We start from the raw sequence: 19,044 nt of genomic DNA, 5'->3' as shown, positions 1-19,044 counted from the left end.
TAGTCATGGAAAATTAAACTGTGCAAGTTTTCCAATTATATAAAGCAGCAAATGAGTTGTTTCTGTTAATTTGCCTTACTTCACATCATATGTCTCTCGGTGTGACTATTGCACATCACAGTGCTGAAGCTGAAACAATATATTATGCAGCACTAACTCAACATATATTAAAACTACAGCTGTAGTTAACTGTCAACGACTAACTTACAGAAAATAATTTGATGTTATGTTACATATTACGTGGAAGATTATAACCCAAAAAATATTTTATTACACATAATACAATTCCATGATTTTTCCAATCCTCAAAAAAAGACTGTCAAATCTGTCACACTTAAGCATGGCTGTATGCCATTACAGTACTTAAGATGTTTTTCTTGCTCAAGATAATCAGCTTGTTGGTACTGTGGCATGCAAATATTGTAAAATTTTATTAAGTTTCACTTTCTAAATGAGTGCAATTTATCTGCTCCAACCAAAAATAAAAGTTAAATCCAATTATTGAACTGAGACTGAACTAAGGTGAGTCTCCAGCTGCTAAAACGCTAGGTTTACAAGAATTTAGTGCAGGTTCATGACCACGCTAATATCGGCCGATATTAGCCTTTCACAGATATACTGGATATACTGGTGGTTTAGAAATGGTTTCATTTATATAGTTTGTTCAGCAGTGCGCTTCGACTCCATTGTTTACACTACTCTTAGCACTCTGAAGTACATGTAGCAGAGCTAGCGTCACGGCAGAGCAGATGGGGGAGCAGACTCAGTCAAGGGGATGTTTCACTTTAAGCCACATTGAAATACATATTGTTAAGTTAATAAACAAACCAACAAGACGATCTAAGTTCCCAGGGTGACGGGAGGAGAGGACTACTAACGTGCTGACTGAGTCGCTATTTAGTGGCTTTTCAGACCCTCTGGGCATTGTTATATTTAAAAGCAACAAGAGACACATTTAGCGACTTATTTCGATAATCAGGGAGCAAGGAGGGAATATATTGCCATTTATTACCATGCTCGCTGCTCTCAATAACCATGGAACGCTGCTGTAAGCAGGAGCCAGCCCAGCGTCTCCCCCTGTCCCTCCTCCTGCACCAGGTGTGTGTGAGGGTGACAGGCGAACGAGAAGAGACGCTGCTCGCAGTGTGAATTCAGGTGTAGTGAGTTTCCAGCTCAGTTATGTTGAAAGAATAAACCGATATCTGATGTTTTTTTAAATGGTCAGCAAAGACCATATAGCACTGATGTTTATTTTATTTTTATATTGTTTATTTGAATGGTCATCGCAGACTGATGCTTAACACATACAGTACAGACGTTTATTTTTATTTTTTATTTGTTCTTAATTTTGTTTGCATGTTATGTTCAATAAGTAAATTGTTGAATAAAAGTTGTTTGTTTAAGAGAGCAGCCTTCTGAGTACTTGCATAATCATATCGGTGCAAAATGAGTGCACAATCCATATAGAAATTATCTATTTTCATTCCAGCTAAAAAAAAGTCACTATATTGGTCGCCATATTAGTAATTAGTGAATTTTTCCACTATAAAATCGGCATCGTCGCAAAAATCCCATATCTTTCGGGCTCTAGTTTTGACACAGTTACATGGGAATTTTACTCACCTTCTTTGTGTGTGTTTGCAGGTGGTCATTCATCATAAAACATACACACAGTCATACTAGTGCAAACACTCACATTTTACCCACACACTTTCGCCTAGGTAAAGGGATTAACTTTAATACCTGACCACAGTGAACCAGGCGGCTGTAATCTCCATCCCCGTGCCTCTCTTAATCGTAACAAGAACCAGCCACTCACCAGTGCAATAGGCTGTCTGCACATGAATACAATGGGGTTTATTAATAGCTGATACAGCTCTGAAAAATTACCCCAATTGCCTGACTTTGACCATATACAGCTATAAAAATAGTGAGGCTGACTGGTACACACCTCAGTGAGACGCCAGCTGACAGAAAGGACTTTCGGTGGGTAAAGGTCATGAACAGGCAGGCAACAGTGACTACAGTCAATATGTTCCTGTGCAGATCAATAGTTCTGCCCCTGGGACACGTGGACATAGGCAATGCATAAAAAAATACATACTACAAGTAGTAACACAGAAAAGAAAGAAAGAAAGATAGATCGGTGCACAGAATTAGAAAAGAGGAGGGAGTGAAAGATTGGATACTATTTCTCCCTCATCCTCTCCTCATCTCTCATAGGCCAGGCTAGGGGAACTGAGGCGTACGCACATCCTGGGCTAAAATTAGCTCTGCTGCAGCTGCAGGGCCAGACGTGTTGGGATGGGCCCGCGTTGCAATCCAGCGTGCGCACACACACGCACGCAAACACACACGGTTCCACCAATTAGATAGGGTCAGCCACAACACACAACGCACAGGTGAATGCCAACAGCATCCTGCCTCCTTCCTCTCTGCTCTCTAAACTCAGGAATACAAATGCTGCCAATGCAAATGTTGTGTGTACACATCCTCATACAGGATAAGCACATGCACATACCCCCCAGAGTGCCCGATAGTAACCTCACTTACATGTATCAGCACTGGAATCAAAGAGGAACAACTTATAAAAGCCACTGGCATTTGCTATATTTCAAGAATTTACTTTGCGACCTTATCTGCACACAATGGGTTGTTTTGAACAACGCCCTGTAATTTTGCCGATGAGCATCATAGTAAGCAAGCTCTTAGTATAGACGGTAAGTGTTGAGGCTGTAGCGTCTTGACAGGTCATGGATTTCCTTACAAAAAGCAAAATAACACCATTATACTCTACTGTTGTCCCATTTGCAAAGCTGTTGAGTAAGTCATGTATTCTCACACATTTTTGGTGTACAATACATAAAAAATGTCAGTAATACAGAGTTTTAAAATAGATAAATGATGAAGGTTAACACTAAGGTTATTTTTTAGATACGGTTAGTGGTGGTGTTTTATTAGATTGCAAGGTTTCCCCACACATGCATTTATCTGTGGCGGCCAGCCATGATCAAAACATCTGCTGCCATAAATAGATTTTCTATTTTTGGAGCTGGACCGTTCATTAGGAATGCTGCGTTAATTTATGTATAATGTTTGGTTATTTATAGCACCACACTGTCGGAGCACAGAGAGCACTCTTAGCACAGACATAGCAGTAGAACATCAGCCGCCTTGAAAACTTAACCGCTCGTTCTGCTGGGTCTAAACTAGGTCTAACTTGCCTCTGCAGCAGCTGCTCCTCTCCATTGATCTTATCTGATCAGCTCCGAGCAGATCTACAGATCAGTTATCCACCCCGTGACAGGGTGGATAACTGCCTGTGCTGCGTTCACAGAACCTAGGTTCCAGGTTTTGTGGTGTGTCCAGCACTGTTGTCACTAGTTGGCCCTTGATGGCGGCTTTTTAGCCGATTGAGCATGTTGAATGAATCAGGGGCAGAGCTTGTCTGTGAGATTAATCACTCTGATTGGCTGCTCAGCTTCAGCAAATCGGGGCACATGAAGAGAAATGGAAAAGAGGAAAGCGAGCAAATGACTCAAGTCAAAAGGGACATACAAAAGGCTCTCCTCTTTTTTTGTTTTATCTGATCTGATCATTCCAGTAAATGGAATATTTTCACAATGACATGGCCATCTAGAATTAAATAACAGAAGGCCAAGCAGTGAGTAAAAGCAGTGTGGAAATGGTTGGCAAACAGGCAAAGAACATACATGCAAGTTGGCTGTCGGCAATAGTCTTTGAGATGTGTTCATGTGCAACTATTTAGCCCAGACAAAGGCAGTGTGATGCGATGCAACAGTTAGCCTTAGTTGCCACGAGTTCTAACAGGGGGGTGTCACAAGAACCAATACTTAGATGTTCAAAATTCTGAAAGCGTGACCATTTGAGGGTCTATTCTGTGCTGAACGCTGGAGGTTTGATGTTCTTCTCTTGTCTACACGGACTGAAATATATTCAGTTTTAGATAAAAACGTTTTGCTTGTCACAGTCATCCAGCCGTCCAATCCCAGTGGAGCAGGGGCGGGACAAATAGCTTTCAACAAAGACCAACTATGTAAAAATGCTGAACAACAACAACAATGGAGGACAAATATGTAAATATACTGTGGGCTATGTGAACATATTTCACCAAGCCTACAAAATCTCATAGATGAGTAGCCTACTTAGCATTTGAAGTGGACCCTGTGGAAATAACAATAAAGTTTTAATTAGATGTTATTAAAGTGTTTTTAATAACAGAGTATGTTCGAGTACATGGGATTATTGTTTTGTTTTTGTTTATTAACATGGTATGAAATTTGGTATTGATAAATGTGAAATTTCACTAGTACTAGTATAGGCCCCTAAATTTCTGGTATCATGACATGCCTATATCTTTGATGTCAGTTTGGTGTGTCTGGGCCTTAAAACCACCACTCGCTAAATCTTAAAATAATACCATGTTATTCAACAATTGTCTAAAAGTATCAAAGAGGTAGGATCTCCAGCAGGGTTAACGTACTGTGGGTTGTAAATAATAAACACTGCAACACAAGAGCCACGGAAAGGAGGGGATTGTTTTTATGAAAGCCTAGAGTCACAAGTTCACTGACAGTTCAGACTACAAACACATGACCACTAATTCCACAGTATTTAGCACGGCTGCTGACAGGGTGCATGGTGTGTGGGGGAGCAGCTAAGCATTTAACTTCACTCCAGAGAAATGGAGGAAAATGCTGTACTGCCAAATGAGCTGCTCAGCAGTCTTCTAACAATTGGCCACCTTGAGCTTTTGTGTCATGCCAAGACCACTGCAAAGCCCCACAGCCTGCGTGACCAAAGGATCAACAGGGGGGGATATAGAGGAGAGTGGGCGCATTACTACACTACCTCAGATTCTGCTGGGGGGGGCTGCAAAACTGCTGAATACCAAGAAAATCAAGCCAGAGAGCTTGGCCTCTAAACTTCCTCCCACCCCAGAGACTGATTGTTAAATCAAATTGTTTCCTACAGTATGAAAAACAACAATAATATAGGCTACATTTTGGCTCTGTCTATCCCACTGCAGCAGACGCAAAGGAATTACACTAGCTGGACAATGACAGAGTTCTGCTAGAAACTGCAGCCAAGTTAATAAGCATAAGCCACTGAGCCCTGGCCAGACTTTGGCTTGCTAATGAAACACTTGGTATTTTTAGGATTTGACACTTTTAAAAAAAAGTAATTACACAATGCAAACTGTTCCTTTTGACTGTTTACTGTAGACTCTGTCTGTGTTTCTGACTGTTTGTATTTGATCAGTTAGGTTGCATAATTTTAGAAATCCTCCAACACCTTAAAACCAAACATTGCTCAGAATTGCAGCAGCATTAGCCTTACTACATGTAGGAGAACACTTTTGTTAACAGGTGCCTCGCCCTCTAGTAAACATCTCCCACAGCTTAATCCAGCACAAGCCCCCACTTTCCCTCCCCGCCTTTCACATCATATCACAACAACAAATAACTGGCAATAATTCAAAGGCTCCTGGAATAAACTAGGCTCTGGCATCTGTTCAACTTCAGACAGCCGCGGAGTCGTGACCGGCAAGCTGAGCGGGAGAGCAGAGAGGTGATCACCTTGAAGGTAAAGCCCAGCAGAAAAAAAAGTGGCCCTGAGAGGATGATGACCTATTATCTCTGCTTAAATTTTGCCATATTAATGATAAAAAGCTTGTTTTTCCCCACGTACATTCAGTGCAACAGTGGAAAAGTGAAAGTGCCTTACGGTCTCATGTAAATTGTGTTCAGGTCAACAGCAGGAAATGTAATTTCCTTTTTTACTTGCTGTTAGCATGTCGAATGAGCCTCTGGTCAAACTATGCAATAAAGATGTAAGCTTTGATGGAGAACAATCTTTGAGAACAACTGGACGGAATGAACAATATATATTGGGCCAGTGAATTATTGGCAGATAATGGGACATTTTCCTTGTTATGTATTATTATGTATTATGGTCGATAAATAGTGCCAATAATATCAAGCCAGGCTGTTTACAACAACAACAGCAGCATCTACACACTTTTGCAGTTTCAGGAGACAACATGACTGCTCAGAGGGTCTGATCCCTGACCACCTCACTCCCAACCAAATAAGCAAACTTCCTGCTGCCTTTAAACAGACTGATGCAGGGCTGAAGGACCATCCATGGTGCGTTAGCAACAGCAGCAGCTGCTATCTTATAGGTATCGGCAATGAGAAACATATTGTGCATTCCTAATAAAAACCACCTTCATCAAATGACTCGGATCAGGATTGGGGGCAAAAAAACTTGATTGGGAAATCCTTTATTTTAACTGGTAACTTTTTTGGGGCAAAAATTAGTGTTAAATATCCAGCAGCAAGAAGCTCCCAAAATACTAATTCATTCATCCACAGAGTTCTTGAATTGAGTTTGGTCCTGGTTTGAAAAACCTTTGTGATGTTCAACCTTCTGAGCCATTTTGACCTCTAGGGCACCGCTACAGAGCACTAGGGTCTATCAAAAATGTCAAACAATCACAGGCTCCAGTATCTCATGTAAGGAGCTTCTGTTTTTCTTTTACTGTATCTAAATTTGTTGGGGTTTTGCATGGAAATAGGGTTCGTTAACATCAAAAATTAATTTGATTAATTCGATTTTTACTTCTGCAACATGTCTACATCATGAAAATTGAGCTTTAGCAACTTTCATAAACTGTGATAGGGACCATATGCACCCAGTTTACAGGTATCAGACACTTAAATTTAAAGACCTTTTGATGATATTTTTAACAACAATAAGGACGGTCTATTCTTGTTCAAGCGTTGCAGGTAAATGTCAGTATATATGTAGTCCCATGCAGAGGTAGGTTTTTATGTAGGGGTATGGTTATTAGACTGCGTTTCAATGGTTTGCCAACAGATAAGCGCAATGATAAAGTAAAAAGACAATATTAGGTTTATTGGTAAAGATTTCTTAAATCAGAAATGTGGATTTTCATGCAAAAGAGCTGAACTCATTTTGGCAAACATAAATTAAAAGATGGATAAATGCCATCAGATGTTTGTGGCAATCAACACCTAATACATTCAAATCTAAGACAGTTTCCTGACTTTTAAGACCCTATATTTATAAAATTGAATTTAAGACATTTTAAAACCAAACTAAGCACCTGCAGACACCCTATGTGCACCTGTCACTGAAACTTAATGTGTCCTCTCTACCTAGTTGAAGGATCTAATACTGGCAGTCAATAATTGTAGTAGCAATACCATCAGTTGATTTTTTTCAGAATACAAAAATTGAAGCTTTAAGTACACATAGCTATCTTTTTCCTCTGTTTAGTACCAACTGTGTAAAATACGTGCTGTAAATGAGCTTGTCACTGTCTCCGATGCAGAATAGTGGACTAAAGGTTAACCACTTGATCTACCAACATAGCATTGTATTAATAATGGAGGCCTGCAAACATAGCAATCAATGAAATGAACTGAAGGAGGTGAGAGTCTGTGGCACACTGAAATCAACCGGTCTGTACAGCTGAACAATGACAAAGCCTTTCACCACTTCCATGGGAACCAGCCATTCCCCCCTAGGGATAATAAAGTTAATCTAACCCAATCAAAACATTTACACACGCCCAGCAAACCAGCAGTCAGATGATGGCAGCATAGCTTAGCAGCATAGGCCACTTTCCACATATAATGTGAGATCACAATTTAAAATCTTTCACTGCAAGCGCATGCAGTTCTCTATTACACGTCAACCACTACCTTACCTACACTGATAACGATACCATCCGCTATGTTGTGGCCTTTCACGGACACGCAAACACAGTTTTAGGTAACTAAAGTGTGCAAAATTGTAACAGGCATTTGCAACAGGCAAATATTGTTAGTTGCGGCCCTAAACACAAGAATTATGATGAAACATCAGTCAGCCTCCAGACTTGCATTGCATCTTGCACAATTGCCCGTATTAGCTTGGGCAATAGACCCTGAGGTTCCTAGACCTTGTTGCAATCAGTTTTGAAAGTCCTGATTCATTTACAAACAGGAGAGTACACATATTATGCGGCTCCACCTCTTTGGAGCCCCCAGAAGAACAGTATGAACTCGTGTTTGGCTGACAGAGAGACAAGTCTCTGAGAGAGGGGGGGCTGCTGGGGGAGAGGCATACTGTACATCATGGAGACAGCCAACACACAGACAGAGCTCATACCTGGCAGTGCAGTGAGTCAGCAGCAACACAGCGCTCTGCATGCCAGCCACACATCCAGCTGATTCTCAAGTCCGTCTGCACGCAACATGACTACAATGACTCCACTGGGGACTGATAAGTACAACAAGAGACTATCTGGATTCCGAATGACAACAAATATCAATTTGAGAAATGCCTCATGTCCAAATTCTCCAGGGCAGATTTTGGATGTTTTTTGGTCCTCGAGGGGACAACAACAAACATGGCAATTCAGATTTTCTCTACTGGAAAAAGAGGAAGGACAGGGGGCTTGCTGCCTCTGTGATCCTCTGGCTCTGTGGGAGCGAGTACAGTGGAAAATAGCCCCCACTGCTAATCCATGGCAGGCTAATTACAGCTTTGATCCCCTAGGCGTGTGCATCACCATAGGTGGGAGGGAGGCAACACACTCTGGGGCTCAATACACTTACAGTTAAATTTGTTTTTGTTTGGAGCTGTCCCATTAAGCTGCTGCAGACATGTGGGCAACAAACGACAACGTCTTGCATTATTAGTCAACTCAAGTTTCGTAAGAGTTCAGCTTCCAGTGAATCCCCTTTGAAAACATTAGGCAAGCTGAAGAGTTTCAAGAGCACATGACTCACTACAGCAGGAATAATCAACTTGCTTTGCTTGAGGCCCAGTTTTGCAAAATGTCAAGAGGCCAGGGGCCACTCACAGCAGCCCCATACATGTTTTTAGGATTTTAGGGTGTTTTTAGAATTCTAGGACATCTCAAGTGCTTAAGGATGTTTTTAGGATTTTCGGGACATTTCTAGGATTTTAGGTTGTTTCTAGGATTTTAAGATGTTTCTAGGATTTTGTGTCATTATGGGCTTAACTATGACCTCTGTCAGGGGGTGCAGGGGATTCTCCACTGGCACTTTTTTGATAAACAAGCTCTATTTTGAGACTGTTTTATGCATTCTGGCACACTATGTATACTAAAAGTTCAAAAACACTTCCCAGAGTGAATCTCTTAATTGTTTGTGGATTAGAAAATGGTTGGGGGGCCAGATTTAGCTGTGGGCCATAAATTGAGTTTCACTGACCTACAGTATACTACTCAATAAGTGATTTCTCCAACTCCACAATATAATCTGATACATCCTCTGGCTTTGTTGAAGAATTTAGGCTGAATAATTTACAATTTGTTACACTGAGCAATAGGAGAAACTCAACTCATGGCGACAGGGACACAGATTAAGTGGGTAAATGGAGTTTCTGTCTAAAATGGGCCACAGTTCTGATGATAGCCTAGTCCCAAAACACATGGTGGCAAAGATAGAGCGAGAAAGGAAGAGAGAGGAGGAGGATGATGACTGAGGGTGAGCAGCAGATGGCATGGAATTATCTGGATCTTCAACACCACATCTTTGCCCATGATGACGCCATTATTAGTGGGAGTTAGTTTACTTATCACGGCCGATACCACTCCAAGCAGCATTCATTTTCATTTACTGATGACAGTATAAAAAACAACAGCAAGTCAACTGCAAAAAGATCAACAAGAAAGCATCTTGGCAGAAGTAAACTGGCTTGGCAGAGCGGGGAGGAATGAATTAGTGATGTTGCTGTTGTAAAGAGTGTTGGTTGCTGCTGGTAACTGTGAGCACTGAACTACTGGTCTGATGTAAAACACTGTTCTATCCAAACTCAGTTCATCTTAAGCCACTGAGAGAAAAGTGAGGCTTCAGCCAAATGGAGTAGGCATTGTTTTTTAAAACAACTACCCAGATGATTTGTTTCTGGGTGAAAAGCTAAAGCACCACCAGGCTCCTGGTCTGATGCTCCAAAACTGGCTATGCAGTGTGCACCTCCCCTTTTTTTACTTTCAGTTATTTGTTCATACCTAACAAACATGGCCACTGAGACATGTATATAAACACAGGCATTGCAATGTATATGTGGCATACTTACAAACTGATATTGTCATATAAAGGTAAAGTGTGTAAGATTTACTCGCTGGCATCTAGCAGGGGGGATTGTAGATTGCAACTTGCTGAAACTCAGTTTTCATTGTTCAGGAGATTTTTAGCGGGAGACAAATTATTTGCAGAAGTCTCTTCCTCTCCAAAACAAATGGACCAGGTGATTAAAACCAGAAAAAAAAACCACATTGCAGATGGGCTTCTAACTGCAGCCAATGCAGAAACAAAAATGGTCCTATTCAGAGCTAGTGGTTTGTCCCTTTCTGGGCTACTGTACAGACATGGCAGTGTGAAATTGCAATCTCCATGAATGAGGACCTGCTCCCTATATAGATATAAACATGCCATTCTAAGGCAAGGGAAACACATCTATTCTTATTTCCAGGTGATTATACACTGAAACATGTTATATTATTAGGTTGTTTAGTTTTTTGTGGCTAAAGCCTGGAAGAAACATCAGGATGGTTTGTTTCGTTAGTATTTCATTATTGTTAAGTGTCTACTTTGGTTTTAGGTCTCTTTCTTTTAATGATGGTGCCTTGTAAGCCTGTTTGGGCTGGGCATTTTTTTATGCATGACACAATAATAAAATTATATCAATCAATTATTATTATTATTATTATTATTATTATATATCCCCTAAATATTACAGACTGGACCTTTAAAGAGCCCATATTGTGATAATTTTTGGGTCCATACTTGTATTTGGGATTTCTTCAAGTACATACCCACATTATTTTTCCCATACTGTCTCTCAGAATATACCTGTATTCTCCCTGTCTAATACACTCCCTTTTAGCGTCCATCTCTTTAAGCCCCTTTCCTAAAAGACCCCAGTCTGCTCTGTTTGGTAGGGATGCACAGTATTACCTAATACCTAATTTTGGTAATCATAAAGTCTCTTTTGTAGTGGAATTTGTATATATATATATATATATATATATATATATATATATATATATATATATATATATATATAAGCCAAAATCAGCATGTTGGCTAATTCTGATATTTAATTTTAAAGCCAATATGGGCTGATTCTGATAAAATGTCAATATTATTATGCATCCTTACTGACTGTTCAGTGTTTATGGGGTCTTCCTCATCTGTGCTGTTGGTGTCTCTGTACCGTCATTGCAGCCTAGGAATAATTGTAACGGCACTGTAATGGCAATTTAATGATATAGTTGTGACATCACAACTTCAAGAAAGTCCTAACGGCTCATTTAAAAGCACCATTTCTGAAAAAAGACTGCATTTCTTTAGCCTTGTTTTAAAATATATATATATTTTCACTGTATTTATGAGTAACTATACCTGCTTCATAACAAAAGATAGGGCAATCTGATTTTTTACAATATGGGACCTTTAAATCACATGGTACTGCTACAAACTCAGATACATGATGGTATGATGACTTACCAACAGAATTGAGAAATAAAGCATACCAGTCTCTCACAGGCCACTCTGGCTAACTGACAATAAAGCCAAGGCTGATTCAGAGACTTTAGCTCCGTACATGAGACTTAAGCGGACCCAACGCCTTATCTTTAGGTTACTTAGCATGAGATGTACTGGATGAGCTGCTTTTAGCACTAAAAAGTTAAGTGAAAAATTTACACTTCCGCTTAAAATTTCAAAATAAAACCATTTTTAAACGAATAAGCTGCGGCGTTTTTGTGGATTCAACTTCAAATTGAATTAGTGAATGGATTTAAGCACGATATGTGCAGTGGCTGACGTTAAGTGACAACCCACATACGTGCTGTTTAACCTCACACACAGTAGCTAGCTAACATGTTATACATATCTTGGGTGTTTCTCCGCAGCTCCGTTAGCTGGAGAGTAAACTGCTAACTGGCTAACGGTCGTTACAACACTGCCACGACAGCCTGAACCTGTACGTCAACGTTAGCTACCTTAGCTCGGCTGGCATGCCGTTAGCGTGCCTGCTCCAGTCAGCAGCTGGTGGACATCCTCATCTCTCCTCTCTCACCAGTCGTGACCAGGCCGAAACGGCTGGCTGCTCACTCTCTGGCTCCAGCACCGAAGCATCTGCTCTGTAGCTAAACACAGTGAGTGCCAGCCCGCTAACGCTGAAGCCTCCCCGGGTTTACATCCACACCAAACACTGATGCTGATCCAAGTCACTAGCAGCCCTTCAATGCGACTACCTGGAAAATCCTGACTGTTTCATCAGCTACCAGGTAAAGAAATACTCACCCGGACTGAAGCTGCTTATGGCAATGTCACACGGTGACTGTATTGGGGATGGTGTTTGCCCAGAGCGGTCACCCAGGTCGAGTATCTTTCCTCCAAATGATCCCTGTCTCAGCGAGCTACACCTCCGTATGATCTCCCCACACTGCAATGGTGCTGAAGCACAGCGCGACACGATTGGCCGGGCTGAGCGGAACTCAGTGCGCTTTGGTAAGCAGAAAGCACAGGCGACCTGCAGGGGGAGCAGAAGGGATGCTTTCACGTCTATCGGAAAACTCAGTATCATAGTTTGAGCACGCCTGTGCATTAACCGTAACCTTTTAACACCTGGGGTGGGGGTGGGGATGGGGGCATGATTGTTCTTGTGCTGCGTTCAGTCGCCTTTTACTAGTATTTAAACCTCTAAAACCCGAGAAAATTGGTTGGACTTATTTTAAAAACAAAAAAACAAAATCAGCAACTTGTCTTGAATGTCCCACAAATTGCAGGAAATTAATATAAGAAGAAAATTAGCCCACCTTATCCAAAATAGGGGAAATGTACAGAAAACTATTTCCTTATAATTATAAAAATTTAACATAAAATGATGTTACAGAAAAAACAAACAAATTTGTAAACCCAAAAATTAGCCAAAACATGGTTAAAAAGTTATCAGAATTTACCTGAAAATAAGCACAAAAAGTAGAACATAAACAAAAAATATCCTAAAAAAGTGCTCAAAAAACACAAGTAATTATTAATATCAACACAAATACAATGTGTGTGTGTGTATATATATATATATATGTATGTATATATATATATATATATATATATATATATATATATATATATATATTTATATATATATATATGTATGTATATATATATATACACACACACACATACATACATACATACACACACGGGGCCTATGTGTATATATATATATATATATATATATATATATATATATATATATATATAGATATAGATATATATAGATATATATAGATATATATATAGATATATATAGATATAGATATATATAGATATAGATATAGATATATATAGATATAAAAGTTAACATGGATTTTGGTGTGCTGCCACGGATGTGCCTTTAAATTTTGTTTTCAAAGCGCTGCCGCCCTTTTGACTTTCACTTTCACTTTGACGATCAGCCTTCTGCACTTATTAACAAAACCTAAAACAATTGAGTTGTTATCACATGCCTGTCGCGTTTTTTTTGGGTGCAGATCTACAGATGTCTGCCAGTAAGTCGTAGTGCAGGACTTGATGGGTTTCTGTTTAAGTCTAGCCTGCATAAACGAGGTACTTCCCTAAAGGAGGCTTTAGTGGTGCGTCATTTTTTCTGCGTGGGACTTCTGTCTATAATTTCCTCTTTAGTTTGTTCCTCTGCTGTTACATGTCGGCGGTGTAAGGTAGGTCGTTTTAATCATATTATCAGTTTGTTATATTTCATGATAACTCTGAGCTACAACTATTTAATTTAATAATCCCATTTACAGGCATATCCGGTCCCGATATCTCGATCACATCGGTCTTAATTGCAGTTAAAAATCATCAGCTTTGACTTTTCTTCTACAAAAGTCCATATGGATCTTCTGGACCCACGTGAGCTTCAGGTCATTAATCAAACAGCGGAGGCTCTGAGCAGCTGTGAGCGCAGGAGGCTCTTCTACCTGTGTGAGACCTTTGACACGGATGATAGTGTGGCCCGCGTGAAGGACATGCTGAAATCTAAAGTGATGTGTCACGGGAGGGATCACCTGTTTCTGACAGAGCTGATGCTGCAGTTGAGACGTTTTGACATTCTGAGGAAGGTTTATAAAACCAGCAGGGATGAGGTGGAGAGGACTCTGAAACACAGGCAGTTTCTGCCAAAGTTCAGGTAAAATCGGATGTCATAGATATTTTCATAATCCAGTACTTTTGGTCCCTTAAGTGATAATTGTTTCCCTTATTGCAGAGTTTTGATGGCTAATATAAATGAGGATATGGCCGATGAAGATCTGAACAGTGTGAAGTTCTTGTTAAGCAGCACATTACCCCGAGAGAAGATCGAGAAAGCAAAGGTAAAATAAAACGAATTAAGTTTTGTTTTGTTTTCACTTCCTCGATTTTTCATTATTGTGCCTGTGGGTGGGGAGTTTTGGTGGAAACCCACTTGACATAGAAATGTCAAAGATAACGTAACAGTGGTTTTAACTGTCATTCAGAGAAAAAAACCCAACTTCCCGTTTTTTTTTTTTTTTTGTGACAGAGTTTCCTTGATGTGATCATTGAACTCGAGAAGCTGGATATAGTTTCACCTGAAAGAGTCAACTTTGTAGAGGGATGTTTAAGAGACATTGGCAGGGTTGACCTGGCCAAAAAAGTGACTGCATACAAGATGTCAGGTGAGACTTTTTACTTTTACTTTTAGATTGAAGAAATGGGGGGAAAAAGCAATGGCAGATGACTTTCAAGTGCAATTCCTCAACTAGAGAAAATAAAATGAAATGTTTTACACAGAAACAGAACAGAAACACAAAACAAAAGCTGCCTTTACAACACACTTCTTCTCAGTGAATATTCATTGTCTAGATACTCCGATGATCAAAAAAGTTATTTCACATGAAGGTGACAAAAAATAATATTTTGTTCTGCTTTCCAGATTTAGATATAAAGTGTAGTATAAAGTAAAACTAGGGATGCATGCTAAAAGTGGACTTGTGTAGAAAGAACAATCACAGAGTACATAAAGTTATACTTTATCACTATACTTGTATTCACTGTTATTTCTGTCCATGTAAACCTTTCACAGTTTCAACATCTGCAGGACATTCATCTCAACAGCAAAGGCACAGAGCTCCTGTAAGTAGTGCACAAAGGCTATTTGTGAAGTTTTCGTTCTCGATTCCAAATTAACTTTTGAAAAAAAAATCTTTTCTGTAGGGTCCATTTCCCTCTCCAGCTAGTTCCCATTCCATACAACAAACAAGACAAGCACAGTCCCTTCACATGGGTAAGACAGGCTACATATTAGAAAATTATAGCAACTTCAAAAATTTGCAATTGCCAGAGATACTGTAAGTGGAAAATACCCCTTTCAAACATTTGGAACAAGCATAAGTAAATGTTATTTCACATGAGTCTTTATAGCCAAGCAGTAAAAATAGTTGGAAAGCCCCAGGTCAGTCATTGTATTTACATTTTATATTCATAATACCACATTACTCTTTGTCAACAGCCACAGAAAAAATACCCATGCCTGTCTACAGAGAGCAGAACTATCAGGTACATTTTTCATCACCAGAGGTGCTGTTTTTCCCCTTGTACATTTGGGCCAGTGCTTTTATGAAACTTGTTTGCTTGCTCCTTTGCATTACAGACTCAACTAGATTGCTACAAATTCAACACTAATCCCAGAGGAGTTTGTGTTATCATAGACTGCGTGGGTATTGATGGAGGTGAGACACAAAACACTTTGTACCTACACACCAATGGTTGAAGAAGTATTCAGGTCCAAATGTCAGTATTAAGATACTTAATTACAAGTGAATAGCTTGCATTCAAAATCCTACTCAAGGGTTCCATATTGCACAAATGCACAGTTTAATTTAAAGCAGGTTTAAATAAATCCTGTCAAAATAGCAATATGCTCAGTTTACAGAGAAATGCACTCAATCCGTATTTAGTAATTGTGCCTTTAAACAAACCATTAGGACTTAAGTGAAGTTGTGATGTTACAACTATACTATGTAAAGGTAAAAACTGCCCCTGCAGTGAGGTTACAGTCATTCCTCTGCTATAATGACAGAGCCAAGATGCCAATAATATGTAAGACCTGAACATGCTGACCAATCAGAGCAGGCTGGGCTTTACTGGGAGGGCAACAGGGCAAGGAAACAGTGTTTCAGACAGAGTGAATTCAGGTGAATTCAGGCAGACAGTTGAAAAAAAAGTGTTTTTTTTTTTAACATTAATGCATGTAAACATGTTAAAGCTGATTGAGGTAGTTTTAACTGCTTTATGTTCAGTTACATAGTTTAGTCCAATGATTTTTGCCCCCTCGAAAAAGTTACAAGATAAAGCAGAGAGGCCATTCAACAATTAATAGGGGAGGAAGAAGGAATTGTTCTGCTACGCAAATTTGTTTCTACACTTTTTGGACTTTTTCTGATCTTTTTGTTTTGTGTGAAATAAGAGTATAGAAAGAGAATGAGCCTATTGTCACTATATGCACTGGTAAAATAAAACTTTGGCTTTTCTCTTACGAATTTAAGATGAAACAAAAACAAAACAGCCAGACAAAGACAAAAACTGAAAGTATGAATAAGATAATCTTCAGAACAAATTACAGAATAGATAAATTTAAATAAAATAAAACCAGAACTAGAATAAATCAAAACAGCATCAGAATCTAGCAACCATGTAAAAAGTGACTTGTGCAGATATTATTAGTTTTGTTTATGTGTGGGTTGTGTGTTACAGTCCCTGTGTCAAGATGGGTATGATTGACAGAGGCCACAGCTGTAGGGGAAAAGTTGTTTCTCAGTCTGTTTGTTTTGCTTTTATTGTCCAGAACCAGACAGCAGCGGTTCCACCAGGGAGTGGCCAGGGTGTGTGTTGTCTGTGATTACTTTACCATTGTTTGCCTCAAACAATTGTTTAAATAGTTTGAGTGTCGTCTCATTTCCAGGGTTCAAGGTTGCATTAGAAGCAGCGTTTGATAGCGTTTTGTCATAGATGCTTTCAGTGACATATTACCACGGTAAAGTTAAATTCTGGTTTCACTTTTCCTTACTTATTCAGACATGTTGGAACAGACATTTAAAGCTCTTCACTTCAACGTGGTCCTCCACAAATGGCTGAGTGTGGATGGCATCCTTTCAACTCTCAATGGGATCAAAGAGAGAGAGAATCTTGAAGGTGACGGCTTTGTCTGTTGCATCATTAGCCGTGGTACGGCGAACCATCTCCTGGGTACAGACTTGTACGGTGCAGGTCTACATCTGGACTATGTCAGACGCCTTTTCACTGCTGATAAATGCCCCATATTGGCTGGCAAGCCCAAACTCTTCTTCATCCAGAGCTACAGCGACCCTGAGCCCTGTGCCAGGATGGAGCACCGGGATGAGGATCTGGAGACAGATGGGTGTGATGGGCTCTCCAGATGTGATTTCATCCCCACAGATGCAGACATATTCTGGAGTCACTGCTGGACAGATGAGCGTCAACTGGAGCAAGGACACCATCGCTCCATTTACCTGAAGGCCCTGACAGACGCCTTATGCAGAGGTCAAATGAGGTGAAACACTTAACAGCAAGTCTAACTTCTGTTCAGCATCAGACAGTTTTCATATGAACCAAAGACTAAACTGTTTGTGTTCTGACAGGAAAACACGTCTACTTGATGTTCATACCGAGGTGAATGGAGCCATCTATGAACATATGAAGAGGGATTCTGGAGAAAACTACCAAATTGATCTGAAACATACGTTAAGGAAAGATCTTTACTTAAAATAGAGGATTTATCCTCATCACTTTCATTAAACTTGCTTACAGCCACCTATTAATACAGCACATCCTTTGCCTGTGAAGAACATTTGTTAATGTGCATGCAGTGACACCTACTGGTTATAGTAACTTAAAACAATTATTTTAAGCAATTACGCAAAAATTATTATTAGATTGTTTCTGTATTTATTTAATATTATAAGATTCTATTTTGACATTTTTTATAGTTTCATAACAGACATGCTAAATTAAAGACAAAAGTAGAGGTATTTAAAAAAAGTATGTACATGTAATGATATGTTGGTGATTTTCTTGCCTCACAGCGCAGCTATAACAGCAATGTAGTGCTTATATCTGTATTTTATTTTAACATTAGAGGTAAATGTGTAGAAAATGTGAAAATATTTAGCTGAATGAAGTAAACACTATTTCTCTATCTACTTTAACTTTCTATTTTTACTACTTTTGATTATTTCTATTTATTTATTTTTTTTTTACATTTGTTTCCTTTGACAAAGCATTCTGTAGCCATTTTAGAAAAGTACCATGTAAAGAGAGCTCCTTTTATTGTTAATATTGACGTGTATCTGTTTGATTCCAATATATAAACAAGTTATAATCATATATTTAATTGTAATTTTTGTTTTCTTTTGAACATGCATGCATTTATTACCTTCAATTTAACTTCAGCTATGTATCTATCTGTTTGTCTGTCTGTCTATGAATGAAATTTCTGAATATTTTACAGATACAAGACAATGGGCACCTGGGCCCAGACATCTAAACGCCCCCCACCCCTCCTACATACGGCAGGAGGGGTTTGTATGTTTTGTATTCCTTTAGTGTGTCTTTGTCATCAGTAGTTGTCTCTTGGTTGTTTTATGCCTCTGTGTTTTTTGTTTGTTTGTTTATTTTTACACCTCTATGGTTGTTTTACATGTCTGCATTTTTTTCACACCTCCATGTGGTTATTTTATGTCCCTTTTTGGTGGCATCACATCTCTTTATGTTTGTTTTAAATCTCTTTATTGTTAAACTTCTCTTAATGGGTTTGGACTCTGGGACCTGTGCCTTGTGCCCTGTGGACCCACTCAGCAATTCATCCATGTATTTTGTGTTTTTCTGCATTGATACATAAATATTGTTGAAATATAGAAGCCGATAATGATAT

General features: G+C 39.3%; 2 protein-coding genes across 4 annotated transcripts in view; one reads left to right on the top strand and one right to left on the bottom strand.

The window, feature by feature from the left end:
• LOC121948631 (hyccin 2-like) overlaps positions 1 to 12,573 on the bottom strand; it is a 59,974-nt gene extending 47,401 nt beyond the window's left edge. For 2 of the 3 annotated variants that reach the window (XM_088083161.1, XM_042494029.2), the window contains exon 1: positions 12,375 to 12,573. The gene's annotated coding sequence lies outside the window, so the exon portion shown is untranslated. The remainder of the gene's footprint in view (positions 1 to 12,374) is intronic. The other variant, XM_042494030.2, reaches the window with a different exon arrangement.
• A 930-nt stretch (positions 12,574 to 13,503) lies between these two features.
• On the top strand, positions 13,504 to 18,497 carry LOC121949553 (CASP8 and FADD-like apoptosis regulator). The gene is made up of 10 exons (XM_042495271.2): positions 13,504 to 13,792; positions 13,880 to 14,262; positions 14,341 to 14,446; positions 14,635 to 14,770; positions 15,178 to 15,227; positions 15,309 to 15,378; positions 15,604 to 15,650; positions 15,745 to 15,823; positions 17,169 to 17,664; positions 17,753 to 18,497. The coding sequence occupies exons 2-10, from the start codon at positions 13,967 to 13,969 to the stop codon at positions 17,880 to 17,882; spliced, it is 1,410 nt and encodes a 469-aa protein (XP_042351205.2). The 5' UTR covers positions 13,504 to 13,792; positions 13,880 to 13,966; the 3' UTR covers positions 17,883 to 18,497.
• Positions 18,498 to 19,044: the final 547 nt, after the last annotated feature.

The sequence above is a fragment of the Plectropomus leopardus genome, chromosome 10, assembly GCF_026936395.1.
Source record: "Plectropomus leopardus strain MGB_pleo_1.0 chromosome 10, ASM2693639v1, whole genome shotgun sequence".
Taxonomy (NCBI): Eukaryota; Metazoa; Chordata; class Actinopteri; order Perciformes; family Serranidae; genus Plectropomus; species Plectropomus leopardus.
The sequence above is the reverse complement of the archived record's forward strand: the minus strand, read 5'-3'. Positions and strand labels throughout refer to the sequence as shown.